Source organism: Toxorhynchites rutilus, chromosome 1 (assembly GCF_029784135.1).
Source record: "Toxorhynchites rutilus septentrionalis strain SRP chromosome 1, ASM2978413v1, whole genome shotgun sequence".
Classification (NCBI taxonomy): Eukaryota; Metazoa; Arthropoda; class Insecta; order Diptera; family Culicidae; genus Toxorhynchites; species Toxorhynchites rutilus.
The window spans coordinates 190425881-190446610 of record NC_073744.1 but is presented as its reverse complement, the minus strand read 5'-3'; the positions used below and the strand labels follow the sequence as shown (position 1 = coordinate 190446610).

At 35.9% G+C, this 20730-nt stretch overlaps 1 protein-coding gene across 4 annotated transcripts in view; it reads left to right on the top strand.

Moving 5' to 3' along the window:
* Positions 1-20730, top strand: part of LOC129762074 (octopamine receptor Oamb) — a 336413-nt gene that overhangs the window by 166563 nt on the left and 149120 nt on the right. For all 4 annotated transcript variants that reach the window (XM_055760061.1, XM_055760060.1, XM_055760059.1 and 1 more), the window contains exon 4: positions 12814-13400. In XM_055760061.1, coding sequence (XP_055616036.1) covers positions 13149-13400 — 252 coding nt within the window. In that variant the 5' untranslated portion in view covers positions 12814-13148. The remainder of the gene's footprint in view (positions 1-12813; positions 13401-20730) is intronic.

The following is a 20730-nucleotide window of genomic DNA, read 5'->3' as shown; positions in this document are numbered from 1 at the left end:
ATTGCAATTTAAATATTCCAGCAGCTGGCCTTTAACGACTACTTCTAATATTTTCTCTAGCGTGTGCAACATATTGATGGGACGAAACTCTTCGGCTTTAATCGTTCCAGCAACCTTTTGAATTGGAACTATTAAATATTCCTTCCACACCTTAGGCACATGCCCAGTTAGCAAAGATTTATTAATAAGGTCCAGCAAGATGTGATCGATGACATGAAAGCAATCTTGAATAACTCTAGCATTGACATTATCCACTCCAGCCGTTTTTCCTAAAGAAAAGCAAATAGTTCTAAGTTCATTTAATGTAATTGGGTGAAAACTTTCAAATCTACAACTACTGTTAACCGGCTGTTTTATTTCATCAGGTTCATCAACCAATTCAATGGACTGATTGATCAATGAAACACTATTGACAAAATAATCGTTAAACTTAGATGCTATAGCCTGTTCAGACTGTTCAAGTGTGCCATTAAAAGTTATGGAACGCGGTTTGCTATTACTAGGTTTTAATAAAGATTTCAAAATTTTCCATAATTCCTTGCTGTTGCTTTGATGCAGATCAATCTTCCTCTGAATATATTCACAACGAGTTTTCTTAATCGACTGTGAATATATATTGCGCGCGTTTGTGTACATATTCCAATGATTTCCATCATTTGTTCTACAAAATTTCTTGTACCATCTGTCTCTCTCACGTTTAAGGCGTAAAAGATCCAAATTGTACCAGCTGTTCGAGTTTTTCATAGGAACAAATTTTTGCGTAACAAGCCGATTTGTACACTCTTTCAAGGTATTAGTTAGAACAGCTGATGATTCATCTAAATTACCGACCTCGAATGGAAAATCCAGGCTTCTCACTACGAGATTCGAAACAGCATGCTTCGAATATTTCCTCCAGCACTTTAATTTCACAACATCTTCATTTACCACGAGATTATCTACAATATTGATAATTAAAGTCTCATGATCGGTTATTTTCAAACTGGTATCCGTGACTGTGTAAATAGTATCAAAATTGGAATAAACATGATCAATTAAAGTTTTACTGTGCCTGGAAATGCGAGTAAATTCATGTACTGTTTGTTTCAAATTGAAGAAATCGGATACACGCTTCAAATGGTTCGAATTGTAGTCATCAAGCCAATTAATATTGAAATCACCAGCTAATATATTCAATTTGCTAGAGTCAAGGAACATTTCAAGCCAATTTTCTAAAATTTCAACAAAACGCAAGTCGCTTGAGCTGGGACTATGATACAAAACACCAAAATTACCCATCTTCATGCCATGTTCAACTGTAATGCCCATGTGTGCAGAAGTAATCCACTCTGTAGGTGAAACCGCAATCGTCGATGTACCAATTGACGCCGATGAAACTCCCGCACGCTGAGGCTGGTGTAGAAATCCGGTGATATTCGCACTCCAATAGTTCACTTTTGGACCATAAAAATGTAGGAGACTATGAGTTATGATATGAGTTAGCTGGTTCTCCGGATTGTGGACGGGACACTATTGGCGCGAATAAGTAGTCGAAACGAAACTATACAAATTACTCAGCTCGATATTTTATTTTCTCCACGATATAATGTACGAAGCGTAGTCGCTGATCTGTATGTGGCTAGTGAGGCTGAAGCTATCGTATCATCCTATTTTATCCATCCGTCTATCGGCTTAGAGACAATAGGGATTAGAAACCTATTATCTGCTTTGTGCTATATGCAAATTAGGTTTAGAGATTTTTATCTGCGCGATCGATTTGTAAGCGAGAGCAAATTATTCAGGGTACGGAATGTATAGTTGACCTATTCCTTAACAGGGCCCATTTCCATTTTAGGGTGGTCCGAAAAATCATTTTTTCCCATTTTTCCCAAAAATGACTTTTCAATTCATAAATTTTGAACCACTGAACCGGTTTAGATGATCGACATATAAAATTGAAGCCAATGAGCTATTTATTTTGGTAATTATTCTTTGTAGTCATTTTTAATTGTTTTCATGGCTTTGGACTAGAGGACGCTATATTTTTTATATTTTTTTAAATTTTTTTTATTAAAGCTGAGGTTCTTTTTACATAAGGGATTCAACATTCATTATTATCGTTGCCCGGTTATTTCTCTAGCGCACCGAGAGTTGAATTTGGGCCCCGCAAGAAACTCAGAAACCTCACGTGGATTCGCCGCTTGACTGTCGTGCTGAGCAGACGTAGTTTTTTCGCGCTATCGAGATTCGTTGGTTTTTACATTGTTTTTCTGTGATCGTTTTCTTCGCCGTCGGGTCTAATCTTGAACGTTTGAGGAATATCGCATCGTGACAATTTATTTGCGCGTTATATCCAATTAGTGTAAGCTTAAATAGAAGAGAAATTTTAAAAGAAAAGTGGCAGAAAACCGCAGCCGCATATAAAATCTCTTACGCCAAAATGGCCTCTCATTTTTCCGCGTTTAATTTGTTTTGAGTGCGAAGGATTCTTGAATTTAGTGCTTTAGTGATTACTCATTCTGCAAAAATTGTGCTAATATTTTCCGACCTGGCAGGTCGAAGTTGGGAATTTCAAAGTGTTTGTTTAAGTTGATAGTGTTAAAATTTCACTGCACTATTTGTGCCTCGTCGCCTCTCGTAGAAGAGCTAAGGAAATGGCTGCCATGTTCGCAGAAAATATTATAGATTTAGTTTTTCCCCTTCCGAATGAAGATTCAACTGTAACATTTTCGTTTCCCATTTTCCCGATATTGGCAGAAATCCACATCCGCATGTGAAACAGATTTAGTATTTAATAAATGATGGCATATAATGTCTAATCCAAATCGCGTGTGAAGTGTGTTCATTCGGAATTTTGCATCCAATGTTAATACGAAATCAGAGTTTGTATCGATAGTTAGGTTAGGTTAGGAGAAGTGTGTGTGCGTTGTTCCAGCTGCATATTATATTTCAGCACGTAAAGTCTCGAGTGTGTGCGTCGTGCCAGCTGCATATTATAAGTTAGCACGTTAAGCCCCGACCGTGCGGGGATCCGACAGTGAATTTTCTGTCTGGCCTGGGTTGGTCCTTGTGGACCCAGTGTCGCCTGTTTTTTTCTCTTGAAATATGTTTTTAGCTTCGCTGCTTTCGTACACAACTCCGATTTTGACGTAGGACTACGTCTAACCGGAAGATATAGGGGGTGAAATGGAAATCTAGGCACTGAACAAGTAGGAAAAAATGCAAGATTTGGAACGCTTATAACTCGAGCATTTCTCAATAGATCGCAAAGGTTTTTGCATCAATTGATAGGAAATATATCTACGCATCTATCATAACGAATAACATTTCATTTTTCTTGAGATAAATAATTGAATAATTGTGAAATATCAAGCATTGTCAAAATGCACTATGTGCCCATTCTTGATTGGTCCATTTTGTGCTCCTCAAATCGAACCGACCAAAACGGGCAACCAGAGCAGCAGCGAAATAGAATGAACCACGATTGGAAAGGAAAAAGAAAAAAATGAAACGAAACATTGATCGCAGTCTCACACATGCGTAATTCTCGAGCCAGCCAGTCAGCTTAAAAATCCCCGCTCCGCTGCCGTAACGATCATTCTCATTCAAACCGCATCGGTTCGCATCACAACACATCAACAAACCAACCCAAGCAGCCATGTCTGGACATGGTAAAGGGGGAAAAGTGAAGGGAAAGGCAAAATCCCGCTCGAACCGTGTTGATCTGGAGTTCCCCGCAAGGGTAGCTAGGCCGATCGCGTTAGTACCTGTGTACCAGTCCACCTAGCCGGCGTTATATAGTTTCGACCGCCGAAGTGATCGAGTTAGCTGGCAAAGCTGCTCGCGACGATAAGAAAACCCGCATTCGGAACAGAACACATTCGGTTCGTTGGACATCAAGACAACAGGCAGTTGCAGCGAGTGGCGAGTGGCAAACGCAATCGCAAAACGGCATCAGGTAGCAGAAGAAAAAAGTTTGTTCTTTATATAAACTGCTTTGGTGGCAAATCCAGAACAAGGCGGCATTGAGGGCGTTCGAAATGGGTTTTTTTTTCAAAACCACGAGTACTAAGTTTTCTAAATTGGAACCATTCCATAAAACAAGGCGCTTTTCAGGGCCATTAAAACTTCCAAAATAGAGTTTAGGAAATACAGTTCAATGCTTTCTAAAACAATATCCAAAATAATAATAAAACACAAATTGATTTTTTCATAATTTGTTTTCCAGGATATGATGAGTATGTGAATTTGGCAGTTGTTCTGAGCTTATTGATTTTCACCAATTCTTAAATTGCTTCTAGATTGAAAGTACAGTAATTTACACTTATCTCGACATTTAGCTAATTGGACGGACCAGTAATGCGACATATTTAGTTGGACATTTTTGTAAACATAGAGTTCGGGGTCCAAATTATGACCCCACATTGAAGGTCGACACTGTACCACTGTCATCGCAAATGTTCAATTACAGGTTAAAATTACCTCCAATCCGATACTGAGTGGTGGTAATGCGACGTGCCATTGAATGTAATTTACTGTCACAAGCTGGATGGGAAGAAATTTTCCAACTGTGAAAGCTGTGGCGAGTGGAAATGCAATCGCTAAACAGCAAGGTTTAGCCGAATAAGATGGGATAGATAATTTTGTGATCCTGAAAAGGACCCTTTTTAGCCTGCATGTGAATCCAACGAGCGAACAAATCGTAATGAATGTATTTTTTTGCCATCGCTCCCTTTTAACGCTCATTCGTTCGTCTCGTTGGACTCGCCCCTCTGGCTGAGTCTGCCGATTTGTCTCTATCCTGTGAGTGTGTACCGCTAAAGTATAAAACACGCGGACCCCAAAAAAATATCTTATTTTCTTTTAAACCGTAAACCCGTGTGGTGGTACGGCATCGGTATCGTGGACGTAACAAAGGAGGACAAGTTAAGGGAAAGGCAAAGTCTCACTCGAACCGTGCAGGTCTCCAGTTCCCTGTTGGTCGCATTCACTGATTGCTCCGCAAGGGTAACTAGGCCGAACGGATTGGTGCCGGAGCACCAGTATACCTAACAGCGATTATAGAGTTTCGGCCGTCGGAGTGCTCGAGTTGGCTTGCAAAGCTGCTCACGACAATCAGAAAACCCGCATCAAGAACAGAGCAGCTTCGGTACGGCGCTCATCAAGGCAACAATTAGATTCAGTGAGTGACAAAGTGTTTCTCCGGCACGTCGCATCAAATGTAATTTACTGAACAACATGTCACAAGCTGGATGGGAAGAAATATTCCAACTGTGAAAGCTGTGGCGAGTGGCAAACGCAATAGCTAAACAGGAAGGTTTAACCGAACAAGATGGGAATATCGAGTGATAAAAAAAACACAACACCAAAGGTTCTTTTCAGAACCATCAACATATTCATGAAGAGTAAACAGTAAACTAATCCATTTTTAAGGTAGATAGGTAGGTATTCACGTAGGAGAAGAAAATAAAACAATATATTTAAAATATATATTTAACAAAAGCTGTCCCCTTTGTATAGTCCTACGTCACTCCGGTTATGTCCCCGACATTACCCACCCGTCTTTTTTTTCTAATGAAAAGTCCACTTCAGTTCACAGTGTCTGGCGTAGGCTGGACGGTATTTATAATGTCGGCCCCCAAGAGCCAACCGGGGACTCAACGTGTTAAGAGAGCGTGGGTAAGTTGTGAATAAAAATAAGAGGAATGAGGAAAGCGAAAAGTGTGTGGCGCTTCCAATGTTGGTTCGGTACAACAGCTGCAGCAGAGTAAACAAATACTATCATTCTTGCGGGTGGTGGTATGCAACCTTTTTTGGTCTTCCTTAACGCTTTCGTTGCCGTTGATACACGTGAGAGTATCTGGTATTGCATTTCATACTGACTGTGCTCCCAAATCGACTGTCAGATGATTCCGCTGGTGGGTATGGGTATACAGTAGAACCCTGATTGTCGGCGGAATTGAGTGGCGAGATCATTATTAATATCTAAAACAGCTAGAATAAACGATAAACCCTAACGATGAGAAATCTTTAACTTATGCATTCTTCGGATTGTGTAAACCAGAGATGGAGATATCATTACCAAAAAATCAAATTCTTTCGAAACTCGCTTTCACTAATAATTGAGGTTCTACAGTATTTTGTAATCAATCCTCATAATCAGACGGACTTAAATGCATGTAGTTGTTTCATTTCTCAGTTTCCTTTTCAAGAAATTTATTAATCTCATTTTCATTTCAATTAATCACTTTAATAAATTCAACGTTGCTAATCGGAAACTAAACTCTTTACATACGACGAAATTACATCTTCTAAATTTATTTTTTCTAGGTTGATTCTCAATTTATTTAAATTGAAAATATTCGCAGGATGTTTTTTTTTAATTTTATTTAATTTTTTTTCAATACCCACTGTTATATCTGTTAATATATAAAAGTTATCCTACATAATGCATTTCATATTTATATATAAACATTAAAATTATATTATTATTATATATTTTATTAATTAAATATTCTCACATGTTTGATTTGATAGCATCCTAAACATGGCGTCGTGATCCAGAACCGTTTTCAAAAATCCAACTATCTATTCCTGTGTTCTCTGCGCGATTTATTTTTCGCTTACTCACAAACGAAACAATCCCAACAGGATGCTGGGCATTCCAAATTACAGGATGAGGAAAATAAATCAGGTTTCGTGCACAAATTCCGTAACGTATACAAGAGGGAGGGAGGTCGTGGTCGTGGTACTTTTTTATGTGAGGTTTTTGACTTGCGTTACGGATGGGGGTGGGGGCGGTGACGTTGCTTCAAAATCAGTACTTTTGGCGTTACATAATTTTATGCATGGTGCCTTAGTACTGATTGATTTCCCTAATTTTCCTTTTCCCTGTCTCGGGCGAGTCATAGGTAGCAGGACTAAATCAAAACACGTTTGGTAAAAAAAAACCGGAACTCCGACATGAATTTAGTTCCGCTACTTGTGACACACCCGTCACCACCTAATGCCTATTTTAAAAAGTTTATTTACAGCATTTTTTGCATCGAAAATGGTTGATTCGGATAAAATTCATATTCATCTGTTTGAGATTCTCATGAATCTGGAAGTAACAAAAATTTTGGGGGACGGAGGATGTCTATTCGGATCACTTCTACATCAACTATTTGGAATTGCCACATCAGGACAATACTATCAGAAGCCATCAAGATGCTCAGAAAATTAGTGGTGATATACATTAGAAAGAACATAGCTCGATTCTTGCCGTGTTTTTGCGTTGACGATGATGCTCAAGCAGAGGACACCGCCAAAAAAATAGATGATGCATTATTCGCGTTGGAGAATGGGAACTTATGGGGTGAAGAGGAAACTTTAGTGGCGATTTCAGAAATTTTTGAAACACAAATAACAGTAGTCCAAAGCGACTCCTTTCTACGATATGGGGACTCAATTAGAGGAAACAACAATATATGTTGGATTTATTGTCATGAGCATAACCAGATTCCCGGAGAAAACGGAAGATGTAATCATTATGATAGCACCACTCATTGCTTGTCCGATGATGGAGTGATTTAGTACACGCATAAACATCCAAAGCTCCATTGGCGCACTACAACACATTCGATTACATTTCGAAATGGTGAAAGGTACAATGTCTTCTTTTTAGTGAATAATATTATCTCGCAAATTCTCCTTTTTTATGTAAACCTCCCTTATCTGTTGAATGTCATGCTCAGCTTTTGATTACAAAGATATACAGGTATTGAAATTTTGGCCAACGGGGGAAGAATGGAACAATTGGATCATTATTCAATATACGATAAAACACTTGGACAACTATTGGAACTATCGAACGGTCGCAGCGCATTCGTGATATTTTATAGGTTGATCATAAAATTGTGGAAGAGATAAAGCTGAAGAAATAGAGAGTTTGTGCATTTGGCAGAAGAGAAACCAAAATCACTCTTACTTCCACGGGTTTTACAGTTTTAACAATATAAATCAAATCAACATTTTATAACCCAATTATTTCCTTTTAGCTACTTATTAGGACGACTATCGGGATGCCGGAGCGTGTTTTTTACATTCTACGATTTAATATCTTCTAATCGTAGTAATAGTAACAGTAATAGACATTGTAATAATAATAGGAGTAAGAATAGTAATAGTAATAGTAATAGGAATAGTAATATGAATACCATTAAATTATTAGTAACAACTAATTGCGCCAGTAACATCGGCTGAGTGTATCCTATGGCTTACCTTCTCCACTAACACATATCCTAAATTCCCGAGATATTTATGAGGGGTCGTAGAGTTCTCTGCATCTCTCTTGAGTAAATATCGAACTAACATTCCTTCCCTTTCCTTAGCAGTTGCAAGGACGTGGCCAGGACAATTCTTAACTGTTGGAGAAAGCACACCTTCTTCTAAGAGATATTACTAAACAACAGCAACGGATGGAAGCTAGCTTTTAATTGAACAAATCTGAATTCGTACCACCTACGATATTGTGCAACTTGCTCAATGCTAATGCTGAGATTTTTTTACATAACATATTTCGATTTTTTTCGGTTTTTTGTTATTATTTTGCAAATTTAAAATGTTTTAAGTCTCCGTTCAAAATTCCTATATAACTGAACTAGACCTATACGATTAGAATGTGTGTGATATTTTTTCACAGAAGGGTAGCTTATTGGCTTCAATTCAATATATCGATCATCTAAATCCGTTCAGTAGTTCAAATGTTATGATTTTTTACAAAAAGTAATTTTGAATAAAGAGGGAAAAATGATGTTTCGAACCACCGGTTTGCTTTGAAAAATCATATTTCAGAAACGAAAAAATTGCCTCTCTGAGATCGAGATATGTTATGTAAAAAATCCTCAGCTTTCAAGAAAAATTATAAAAAAAATATAGCGCCCTCTAGTCCAAAGCCATGAAAACAATAAAAAACCACCATAATTGATAATAACGGAAATAAAACCCAAACCCATTGGCAAGTTTAATTAAAGACTAGCTTATTGATTTCAATTTGATATATCGATCATCTGAATCGGTTCAGTAGTTCAAAAGTTATGAATTTTTGAAAAAAAAACATTTTTGGGAAAAAGTAGAAAAAAATGATTTTTCGGATCGGATGGAAATGGGGACCATAATAAAAAGACGGGTGGGTAATGTCGGGGACATAACCGGAGTGACGTAGGACTATACAAAGGGGACAGCTTTTGTTAAATATATATTTTAAATATATTGTTTTATTTTCTTCACCTACGTGAATACCTACCTATCTACCTGAAAAATGAATTAGTTTACTGTTTACTCTTTATGAATATGTTGATGGTTCTGAAAAGAACCTTTGGTGTTGTGTTTTTGTTATCACTCGATATTCCCATCTTGTTCGGTTAAACCTTCCTGTTTAGCTATTGCGTTTGCCACTCGCCACAGCTTTCACAGTTGGAAAATTTCTTCCCATCCAGCTTGTGACATATTTTACAGTAAATTACATTCAATGACACGTCGCATTACCACTACTCAGTGTCGGATTGGAGGTAATTTTAACCTGTAATTGAACATTTGCGATGACAGTGGTACAGTGTCGACTTTCAATGTGGGATCATAATTTGGATCTCTATGTTTACAAAAATGTCCAACTAAATAAGTCACATTACATGTCCGTCCAATTAGCTAAATGTCGAACTAATTGTAGATTACTGTACTTTCAATCTCGAAACAATTTAAGTTGGTGAAAATTGAATAATCAGGAAAGTCCCCAACTATCAATAAGCTCAGAACAACTGCCAAATTCACATACTCATCAAATCCTGGCAAACAAATTATGAAAACATCAATTTGTGTTTTATTATTATTTTGGATAATGTTTTAGAAAGCATTGAACTTTATTTCCTAAACTCTTTTGTGGAAGGTTTAATGGCCCTGAAAAGCGCCTTGTTTTATGGAATGGTTCCAATTTAGAAAACTTAGTACTCGTGGTTTTGAAAAAAACCATTTCGAACGCCCTCGATGCCGCCTTGTTCTGGATTTGCCACCAAAGCAGTTTGTATAAAGAACAAACTTTTTTCTTCTGCTACCTGATGCCGTTTTGCGATTGCGTTTGCCACTCGCCACTCGCTGCAACTGCCTGTTGTCTTGATGTCCACCGAACCGAATGTGTTATGTTCCGAATGCAGGTTTTCTTATCGTCGCGAGCAGCTTTGCCAGCTAACTCGATCACTCCGGCGGCCGAAACTATATAACGTCGGCTAGGTGGACTAGTACACAGGTACTAACGCGCTCGACCTAGCTACCCTTGCGGGGAACTCCAGATCAACACGAGCGGGAACTCCAGATCAAGGTTCGAGCGGGATTTTGCCTTTCCCTTCACTTTTCCTCCTTTGCCATATCCAACCATGGCTGCTTGTGTTGGTTTGTTGATGTGAGGTGATGCGAAACGATGTGGTGTACGGTTCGGATGAGAATGATCGTTACGGCAGCGGAGAGGGGATTTTTAAGCTGACTGGCTGGCTCGAGAATTACGCATGTGTGAGACTGCGACCAAGGTTTCCCTCATTTTTTTCTTTTTTCCTTTCCAATCGTGCTTCATTCTATTTCGCTGCTGCTCTGGTTGCCCGTTTTGGTCGGTACGATTTGAGGAGCACAAAATGGACCAATCAAAAATGGGCACATAGTGTATTTGGACAATGCTTGATATTTCACATTTATTCAATTATTTATCTCAAGAAAAATGAAATGTTATTCGTTATGATAGATGCGTAGATATATTTCCTATCAATTGATGCAAAAACCTTTGCGATCTATTGAGAAATGCTCGAGTTATAAGCGTTCCAAATCTTGCATTTTTTCCTACTTGTTCAGTGCCTAGATTTCCATTTCACCCCCTATATCTTCCGGTTAGACGTAGTCCTACGTCAAAAAAATAAATAAAAAAATTAAAAACAAAATTACCACTTTTGACGAAAATCTGTGAACCACTATATCCGTTTGGCTGGAATGGCATTTCGAATAAAAATCTCAACCTTGAAAGTTCATTTTTCCCCTAGCATTGAAATAAGTAATTGACGGGTTTAACCTTGAAATGGCTGCTCGTAATGCTTCTTATACAATGAAATGTCTTCCAAATCTTTGGGAATATGAAACTTGAAGTTTTGAGGAGCTAATACAAATTATTTGATTCTACTTTGATTCTAAATTTCTCCCGTCCATGCTCTACCGATGAGCCCGAACATCATGGCGGCTTCCCAGTTCCAAGAACTACCTTGATGGATGGACACGAACTCTTCTGGAGCGAGCTATCTCGGAAATGATCCATGCTTTGTGTTGAATCGATCGTTTTCGATCGTGCGATGAATGAGTTCGAATGGTTCGTCCTTTGGTGTTGTCCGGTAGATTTGCAGAAACGTTTGCAATGTTTCTTCCAGTGCTTCATCTTTTGATCGAATTTCCCGCTGGGTGTGCTTCAGAGTGTCCACAAACCTCTCTGCTAATTCCTTTGACTGGGGATGATATGGTGCAGACAAACAGTGACGAATATTTTGCTTTTTGCAGAACATCTTGGAACTAGTGGTTAGTGAACTTGATACCGTTACCCTTGACGATGGTTTTAGACAATTTTTTTCATATAACGGAATATTATTAACAAAAACTCGAAGTGCTGTAGCATTTTAAACAATCGATTTTTCCAGAAACACATTTGTTTGGCCCCTAATAGTAAATTTTTGAAAATTGGATTCTGGTCTGCAAAAAAACACTCCAATTAAACAAATGCTTGATCGGCTCCAGCCATTTTGCCACCGATCAAATCCTTCCGATTCCCGGGGGGATCCCAACCTCACAAATGATTAATGAAGTATCTCGTGTAATCGAACAGATAAATTTGCCAGCGAGCCAAATTACTTTCACGTGTTGCCTTCGCCTTCCGGGAACTTGGAATCCCTCAACCATTCCATTCCCGGCGTTCTTGAGTTGTGCTGTGGAAAAGACTGATAATTATTGCAAGGCAGCCACGATGATGATGATGATAGTGGTTGTGGTGGAAGAGATAATTTACAGCGTGGTAAAAACGGAAGTCCTAAGAGAGTATACTTTTCCACCGGAAACGCTGCGAATCTTATATTGACTTCGCTTCAACCCACATAACGGGTCGATGCGATAGTCATTATATCTGTCTGATAAGTGGGAAGATGGGCGGGATAGGAAATCATGTTCTTAGAGGCAGATAAAAGCTCTCTTGGAAGCAGCTCTCTGCGCGGCGCGCAGATTCCACAACCATTCGGGAAAATGCATTCTACGATTTTATACAATTTCGTGCCGGTGATATTTTTTTATCGCTAAGTCAATGAGAAACTTCTGTAAATATCAGGATTTTTTCCTAGTTGATGGCACCGCGAAAAAAAAACAGTTTGCGTTGCATCTCTGTTCTCCAAACCACCGCTCCGAAGTACCATTCTCAGCTGAAAGTGTAATTAATTTTCTAATTTATTTCCCAACCGCCCGCACATTTGCCACGTTTTGCCCGGTTTGACTTGTGCACTGTGTGTTTCCAATCGATTGGAAATATATAAAGAGAGAGTAGAATGCAACCAAGTGATCGGATTGATGGTGCATTTTTTCTCCTTCCGGTGAATGGATTACAATTGCTCACTCCGCACCATTACAGAACTGCCCGAGGGGAGTTCTATTCACAGCCCCCAGGGATGCTCCATTGTGTGAGCTACTGCCCAACTAGTTATTAATTAATTTCTAGGGACGAGAGAGGAGAGACTTTGTCGAACTTTGGATACAATTGACCTTTTGTTCTTTTTTGTGTAATTTCAGATGACCGGCAGCAACTAGCATTTCGTGTTTGTCCAGTGAACAATCAAAACTTCTATAACAACAGTATTCGGAGCAGACCGGTAGTGCCACAACTGCGAGTGCGACCGCCCTACTTACCGCTGGCAACACTGTCGCATCATCCGCCAGTACCACTAATCGAGAAGGGGTGCAAAAGTCCCTCCTGTAGTCGACACGCTCGGCATAAGCACAAATAGAGGAAGGCCATAGCCGTAGCCGTGTCTTCGTTATAACGTTACTCAATCAAGAAACGGATACAAACAAACACAAATCAGAACCAGAAAACCAGTGACAACAGCAGCAGCAGCAGCAGCAGAATGAACGCAACCGAGTGCGACAGCCTGATCACATCGGTCGTGTGGACCGAGCCGAAGAAAATCCTGCTGCTGGCCATCCTCATCTTCATCGACGTGTTGGTCATCGCCGGAAATACGCTGGTGGTGGCCGCCGTCACTAGTTCGCATAAGCTTAGGAGTGTTACCAATTTTTTCATCGTTAGTCTAGCCGTTGCCGATTTGTTAGTTGGATTAGCTGTATTGCCGTTTTCGGCCACCTGGGAGGTGTTTAAGGTAGGTAATGCGTAATTTGTAAAATTGGTAATGCCTATTGATTAATCTTGCAATATTTCACTGATTTACGTTAACAGTGTATCACAGTGCCGATTTGTTGTCGGGATAAGTTCAGTAGCCTTCATTTGTTCACATTATTACATCACCGATACAAGCGCCTCACGAATCGATCTTGCACGCCTACAATGAGAAGCTCAGACTATTCGCGGTTTTCCAGTTTCCCAATTTATCGATTTTTCAGTCTTCCAATTTGAAATCCATTGATTTACAATTCTTCTGTTTTTTTATTATTGTTAAATTTTTTCAGTTGTCATTTATTTTCAATTTCAAATTTTCCGATAACTAGCTTTCTGTTTATCAATCAATTGAGTTTTTGATGTTTTAATTTTTTAGTATATAAATGTATTTCCTTTTCAATTTAACAGTTTTTTAACATTTATTATTTATAATTTTAAAATTTTCAATTTTTTTATTTTCTCAAATTTTCAACCTCATTTTTTCCGTCATTTTTTCAAGTCTCAATACCCTCCATTTTTCAATTTCTTCAAATTTTCCAATTCTTTAACGTTTCTTTTTTTTCTGGTTTTTCTAGATTCACGATTTTTAACTCGTTTTTTTAATTATTTTGATTCTTTAGTTTAAACAACATCGCTTCTCTTTAATTTTTTTCATATTTTTCGATTTTCCTGTATTTTTTTTTTATTTATTGATTTGACGATTTTTTGATATTTCAGCTTTTCGATTTATGAATGTGTTGGTTTCAAATTTAATTTTTTTATTTTTTTTCGATATCTTGAATCTTCCAAATAAATTGTTCAATTATTCAATACGTCAACTTTTTCAACTTCTCAACAATTTCTTTCTCATATTTCAAATTAAAATATTATTTTCTTTCCCATTTTTTAATTTTGAATTTTCAATCTATTAAATTCAATTATTAAGAAATCAATTTGAGTATTGAGATATTGAATTGAAATTCAGGATTATGATTGAATTTTTCTAGCGTTTCAATTTATTATTATTATTGTAATTTTTTGTTTTTCAAATTTTCAATTTGTTTTTATAATTTATTAATAAATTATCTCAACCCTTTCAGTTCATAAATTTAATTTATTTTTCAATTTTTCTAGTTTTCCAATTTTGTTGATTGATTCATTGCTTAAAATAATGTTTATCAATTTTTTAGTTCTTGAACTTTTCAATTGTTTTGTTTTTTTTTATTTCTTTCTTATTTTCTCAACTTAGTATTTTAATTTTTATTATATTTTAAATTTTTTAAACTAGATTTTCTTTCAATTTGCCATATTTTTTAAATTTTTTAAAATTTTAAGTTTCCGATATTCCAGGTTTTTAATTTATATCACTTGTTTTTTTTTCGATTTTTCGGTTTTCGGTTTATTTTGTTTCAATTCTTTATTCTTCATCCTTTCAATATATTTAATCTTCCAATTAAATTAGTTAACTATTCAATTCGTTTTTAGCTTTACAATAATTTTTAAGATTTCAATTTTCGTTTAAATTTTTTTTTCAATGAAAAATTCAATCATCGAAAAATCGGTTCATTGACTAGAGTTTAATAAGAAAGAAATATCTAGAATGGTCATATTTGAATTAGTTCAATCATCTAGTTTTTCAATTTCCTTTTAAAAATTTTTTTTTTATTTTAATGATTTTTATTTTATTTCCATTTAAAACAAAAGCTTACATGTTTCCATTTTTTCAATTTATAAATTTATTTCTTTTTAAATTTTTTGAGTTTTCCAGTTTTGTTAATTGATTTATTGCTTGAAATAATGTTTATCAATTTTATAGTTCTTAAACAGTGAGTTTATTATTTTTATTTTTATAATTTTTCCAAATTTTTCATTTCGATTTTTTTCAATTTTCCTATTTTTCATTTACATTTATTTCATGTCAAACCGATATAGTGGCTCTTTAATTTTCGTTCAATTTTAGGGTGATCCAAATAATTAACTTTTTTCCTATTGTTTTGAACTTTTTTTTTTAAATTCATGATGTTTGAACTATTGGGCCGATTATGATGACCTACACATCAAGTTGAAGCCAACGAGGTAGTCTTTTATGAAAATAAAACAGGCATTACTTTCACTCTAATAAAAAAAAACTACCACTTTTCACGAAAATCTGAAAATTACTATATCACTTTGGCAATGGATCGCTGTTTATGATTATTTCAATTTCTCAATATCTAGATTTTTTATTCATATCATTTTGATTTTTTCCATTGTTGGTTTTCTGTGCATTTGTATTTCAGTTTCTTATTCTTCATTTTTCATCTTGATCTTTTTGTTTAGATGTGCTGATTGATTTGATTGTTTTTTTTTATTTTCTACGTTTTTTAAATTTACTAGTTTTTTTCAATTTATTTATATTATGATCTCAAAAATTCGTTTTTCGATCAATTTGATTTCAATTCCTTTTTATTCATACTTTTGACATATTCAATCTTCCAATTAAATTAAGTAACTATTCACTTAAACAAAAGAAAATTGAAATTTGAAAAATTACTGAAGAGCTAACAAACGCTCTTCAGTAATTTTTCAAATTTCACTTTTCTTTTTGTTTTTGTTTTTCAATATTGGATTTTTTTATCTTTCAAATACAATTATTGAATAATGTATTTAATTACTGGATTTATAGATTGAAATATTAAATTATGATTATTTAGATTTTTTTTAATCTTCTAGTTTTTTAAATTCTTGAAATATTTAAATAATATTTACTTCTCCAATTCCTTATTATTTGGATTTGGAATTTTATTTAAATAACAAATTCAAATATTAGAAAAAGTATTTCAATTTGTTTTACTTTTTCTAGATTTTCAAATTTTTCAGTTTTTTCCAATTTTTGAAGCCTTTATTTCTCCACTATTCCAATCTATAAACTTGTTTCAATCTCCCAAGTTTTCCAGTTTTGTAATTTATTCAATGCTTAAATGAATGCTTAACAATTTTATAATTCTTCAAGTTTTTCAATTATATTGATTTTTAATTTGCTCAATTTGTTATTTTTTTTTCAATTTTTCATATTTTCAATTTTACCATGTTTTTATTCATTTATATTTCAATTTGTTTTTCGATTATACAGTTTGTCGGTTTCGATACTTTATTCTTCTTTTTTTTCAATATCTTTGTTCTTCCAAATAAATTAGTTATCTTTTTCATTCGCCCATTGTTAACTTTTAATATTAACTTTCAATTTTCTATTTGTTTTTATCTTTCAATTTTAAATTTGTAATCCTTTGATTACATTGTTGATAACTCAATTTCATTACTAGATTATTAAATTGAAATATTAAATTATCATCATTTCGAATTCTTTTTTTTAAATAATATTTTATTTTTCCAATTTTTTATCTTTTTCAGATTTCACGTTTTCTTCCATTTTTTTAAATTTCTATTTTTTTATTAATTTTACTTTATTTAGCCCATTCAATTTTTTTTATTATTTTCAATTCTTCGAGTTTTCTAGTTTTGTTAAGTGATTTGTTGCTCAAATGGTTGTTTTGAATTTATCAAATTTATTATTGTTAATTTTATATTTTGACGTGGGACTGCGTCTAACCGGAATATATGGGGGGTAAAATGATAACCTAAACACAGAACATGCAGGAAGAAATGAACGATTTCGAACGCTTATAACTCGAACATTTCTTACTGATGTCGGAAAGATGTGTGCATCAATTGATAGGGAATATTTTTACGCATCTATCACAATTAATAAAAAGGTTATTTTTCATTATATAAACAATTGAATAACTGTAAAATGTTAAGCGTTATTTAAACGCCCTAACTGCCTCGTTTTGATTGGCCTGATTTACGGTTTCCCCCAACACAGACTTCAAAACCAAGGTGCCTGAGGGAAATTGGCATTGCAAAATCATGCAAGTCGGGGGCATTTTTGTTCCGACTGAAATGTGTTTCCCTAACACTTCTAAACCAAAGTGTCTGGGGAAGTCGGCTTTGCATATAAATGCAAACTGCAAGTACATTTGTACTCACTTGCCTTTGTGCAGACTGGAATATGTTTCCCGAACACGGTCTTTTTAACTCTTCCGTTCACATATTTTGTATGTCCTTGGCATCATACCAAACGTAAAAGGACCGTCATTAAATTTACTTGTAACAAACTACATAATCTATCACAATTCATGAATTGACCTTACATGACATTTATTCAATCTTTTTACTCACGAAGCAAATATATTGAATTTAATTGAGTTCGGAAATTGTTTCATTCAATAAAAAATGTAATCAATACAAGCAAATGATTAAGAAGTTAAAGTAGTCCCACGTCAACCTTGCGGTTATATCATAGATATAAACCAACAATTTTTTCTAAACTTGAATTTAAATAAATAAATTTATATTCTGATTCTACATTTTTTCAGTATTAAAGCAATTCCAAATAAAATCGTCCTAAAAATGCAAATTTTAAAAACATGCATTTTTCACAGTTATTCGGATTTTTTGACGTAGAACTACGTCTTTCATTAAGGGTGTCAAAACAGAAAACAGGTCACGATTTTATGAAATAAAGTTACTCGCTGATATCTCTGGAATTGCAATCATTTCATCAAACTGACGCCATTCCATTAAGGTTCTGAACAACACAATTGTGTGGGGAATCATCAAACTAAGCTATCATCGGCTCACTAAGGAAATAATTGTTCAGGAATTTTGTGTGTGACTTGGTTTCGCATGACAGCAACAAAACTATCTCCACAAAGGATGACAGCTAAGCTAATGGAGACCAGAAATATTAATAGAAAGGGCTTCTGTTGAAAAGAGCGCGGAGGACTTGAACAAAATAAGAGCGTAGTTCTACGTCAACAATGTGGTCGTGTCTTGGACACAACCTCCTATAATTTTTTCGACTCAAGTGTAGCTTTTGAAAAGAGCGTATCGGTTTTAGTAAAATAAATCTTTGATGATTTATATCTCAAAAACTATGAGTCGTACCGAAATAGTGTCTTAGAAAGAGTTATAGAGTATTGATGTTGAATTGTGAAAAAATATACACGAAGGAAAAAAATAGTACTCTTTTTTTTATTTACAAAAAAAAACTTTAATTTGCATTATCTAAAATATATATATTTTATTTCCTAAATTTTATCATATAAAATAAAAGTCATGTAGAATATTGAAAAAACGAGTCCAAGACGGTAAAACTATTTTTGACGAACTTTGTGAAACATCGAATTTGTATGAATTTTCGAAACTTCGAACATTTGTATGTCAACAATCATTTTTAGCCACAGATTATGAATCCTGATGTGATTTAACATAAAAAAAGCTCTTCATCAATCTCCTCCTAAATGCAGCCTATTTCCTTTTTTTTCTAAGTGATTTTTTTTTTTCAATTTTTCAAAATTGTTTCTTCATTTATATTATTGTTAAATATTACAATTTTCTTGTTTTTTGGTCTGTTAATTGTTCAATTTTCTTTCTTTATTTCTTTTTTAATTTTATTCATAAATCTTCAATTTTTCGAATTTGTCGCAGGAAAAGGTTGTTTTGAGAAGCGTCAAGACACAAATTGTTCCGGATCATAATTTTTGTTTAAGAATTCGAATTCTTACATTTTCACTTTCTATTCTCTTCAAGTCGACGTTTGTCTATTTAAACGCAAGTTGCATTGTTGAGGTGTTTTTTCCGCTTTTCCCACCATTTGTGGCCGTTTTTAACCCTTTTCCGTACAACATCGAGTCTCACTCGTGGTATCCTTGCACAACATAGGGCGCTAGAACGCTCAGCAGAGTAGTGAAACCACTTGATGTATGACGTATTAAATAATGCGGGAAGGGGTTAAGTTATTATATAATCTAGCTCTAGTCAACAGTAAGTGAGAAATTGAAGTGCTACCTTAAATTGCCCACAATATTTCAATCGGAACGCGTAATATCGCAACGACTAAAGCCTCCCAAAGGTCTACTTCCAAGCGCCATATAACCACATCGAGTGACGGTCTTCCATTCGGGTTCTCCCCCTCTATTAACTGCCGTCGGTTGCACTGAGGTATCATCACCAGAGAGGTTCATTCTGCCGATAACAAATGTGAACGACTGCATAATAAATATCCTCCCACATGACGTGGCGTATCGCTTGTTCCTCTGAACTGCCAGTAGGACAAAAACTCCAATAAATAGCTCCTCGTTATCACCGGTGTTGTCGGCGTTGTTGCTACCGTGGTGAAACCATTTTCACCGAAATTTAGCGCTCCGCAATGCGCGCTACAGGTTACCACTGGATGTGAGGTAGCCTTTCCGGTAGGGCGCACCATGAAAGGTGCCATTTATAAATATAAGATGGAGCGAAGGGGACCCCTCCTCTGCGGATGTTAGGGCACTCAATCGGGAGGTTTGGAATTTTTTTCTCGCCAGAGCATATCCCAAATTGGGGCGCGTTAGTTTATTGACTGCGCTGGAATTTTACAGCAGCAACTCCACAAAATCACCGATGACAATGTTGTCAGAGCTGTTGTGGGGAAGGTAGACAACTTCCTCGACACGATCCGTGTTCGGTTCATGTGCAATGGGTTGTCAGATAGTCATGTGTGGGCAAAAACCTGATTGAACTTTTCACCGGGTTTTCAACCGTCGTTGAGTGCTGACCGGTTTCACCAGCGCTCCAGTATATTTTTAAGTAACTTTTGACGTAGGACTACGTCTAACCGGAAGATATAGGGGGTGAAATGGAAATCCAGGCACTGAACAAGTAGGAAAAAATGCAAGATTTGGAACGCTTATAACTCGAGCATTTCTCAATAGATCGCAAAGGTTTTTGCATTAATTGATAGGAAATATATCTACGCATCTATCATAACGAATAACATTTCATTTTTCTTGAGATAAATAATTGAATAATTGTGAAATATCAACCATTGTTCAAATACACTATGTGCCCATTTTTGATTGGTCCATTTTGTGCTCCTCAAATCGTACCGACCAAAACGGGCAACCAGAGCAGCAGCGAAATAGAATGAAGCACGATTGGAAAGGAAAAAGAAAAAAATGAGGGAAACATTGGTCGCAGTCTCACACATGCGTAATTCTCGAGCCAGCCAGTCAGCTTCAAAATCCCCTCTCCGCTGCCGTAACGATCATTCTCATCCGAACCGTACACCACATCGTTTCGCATCACCTCACATCAACAAACCAACACAAGCAGCCATGGTTGGATATGGCAAAGGAGGAAAAGTGAAGGGAAAGGCAAAATCCCGCTCGAACCTTGATCTGGAGTTCCCGCTCGTGTTGATCTGGAGTTCCCCGCAAGGGTAGCTAGGCCGAGCGCGTTAGTACCAGTGTACC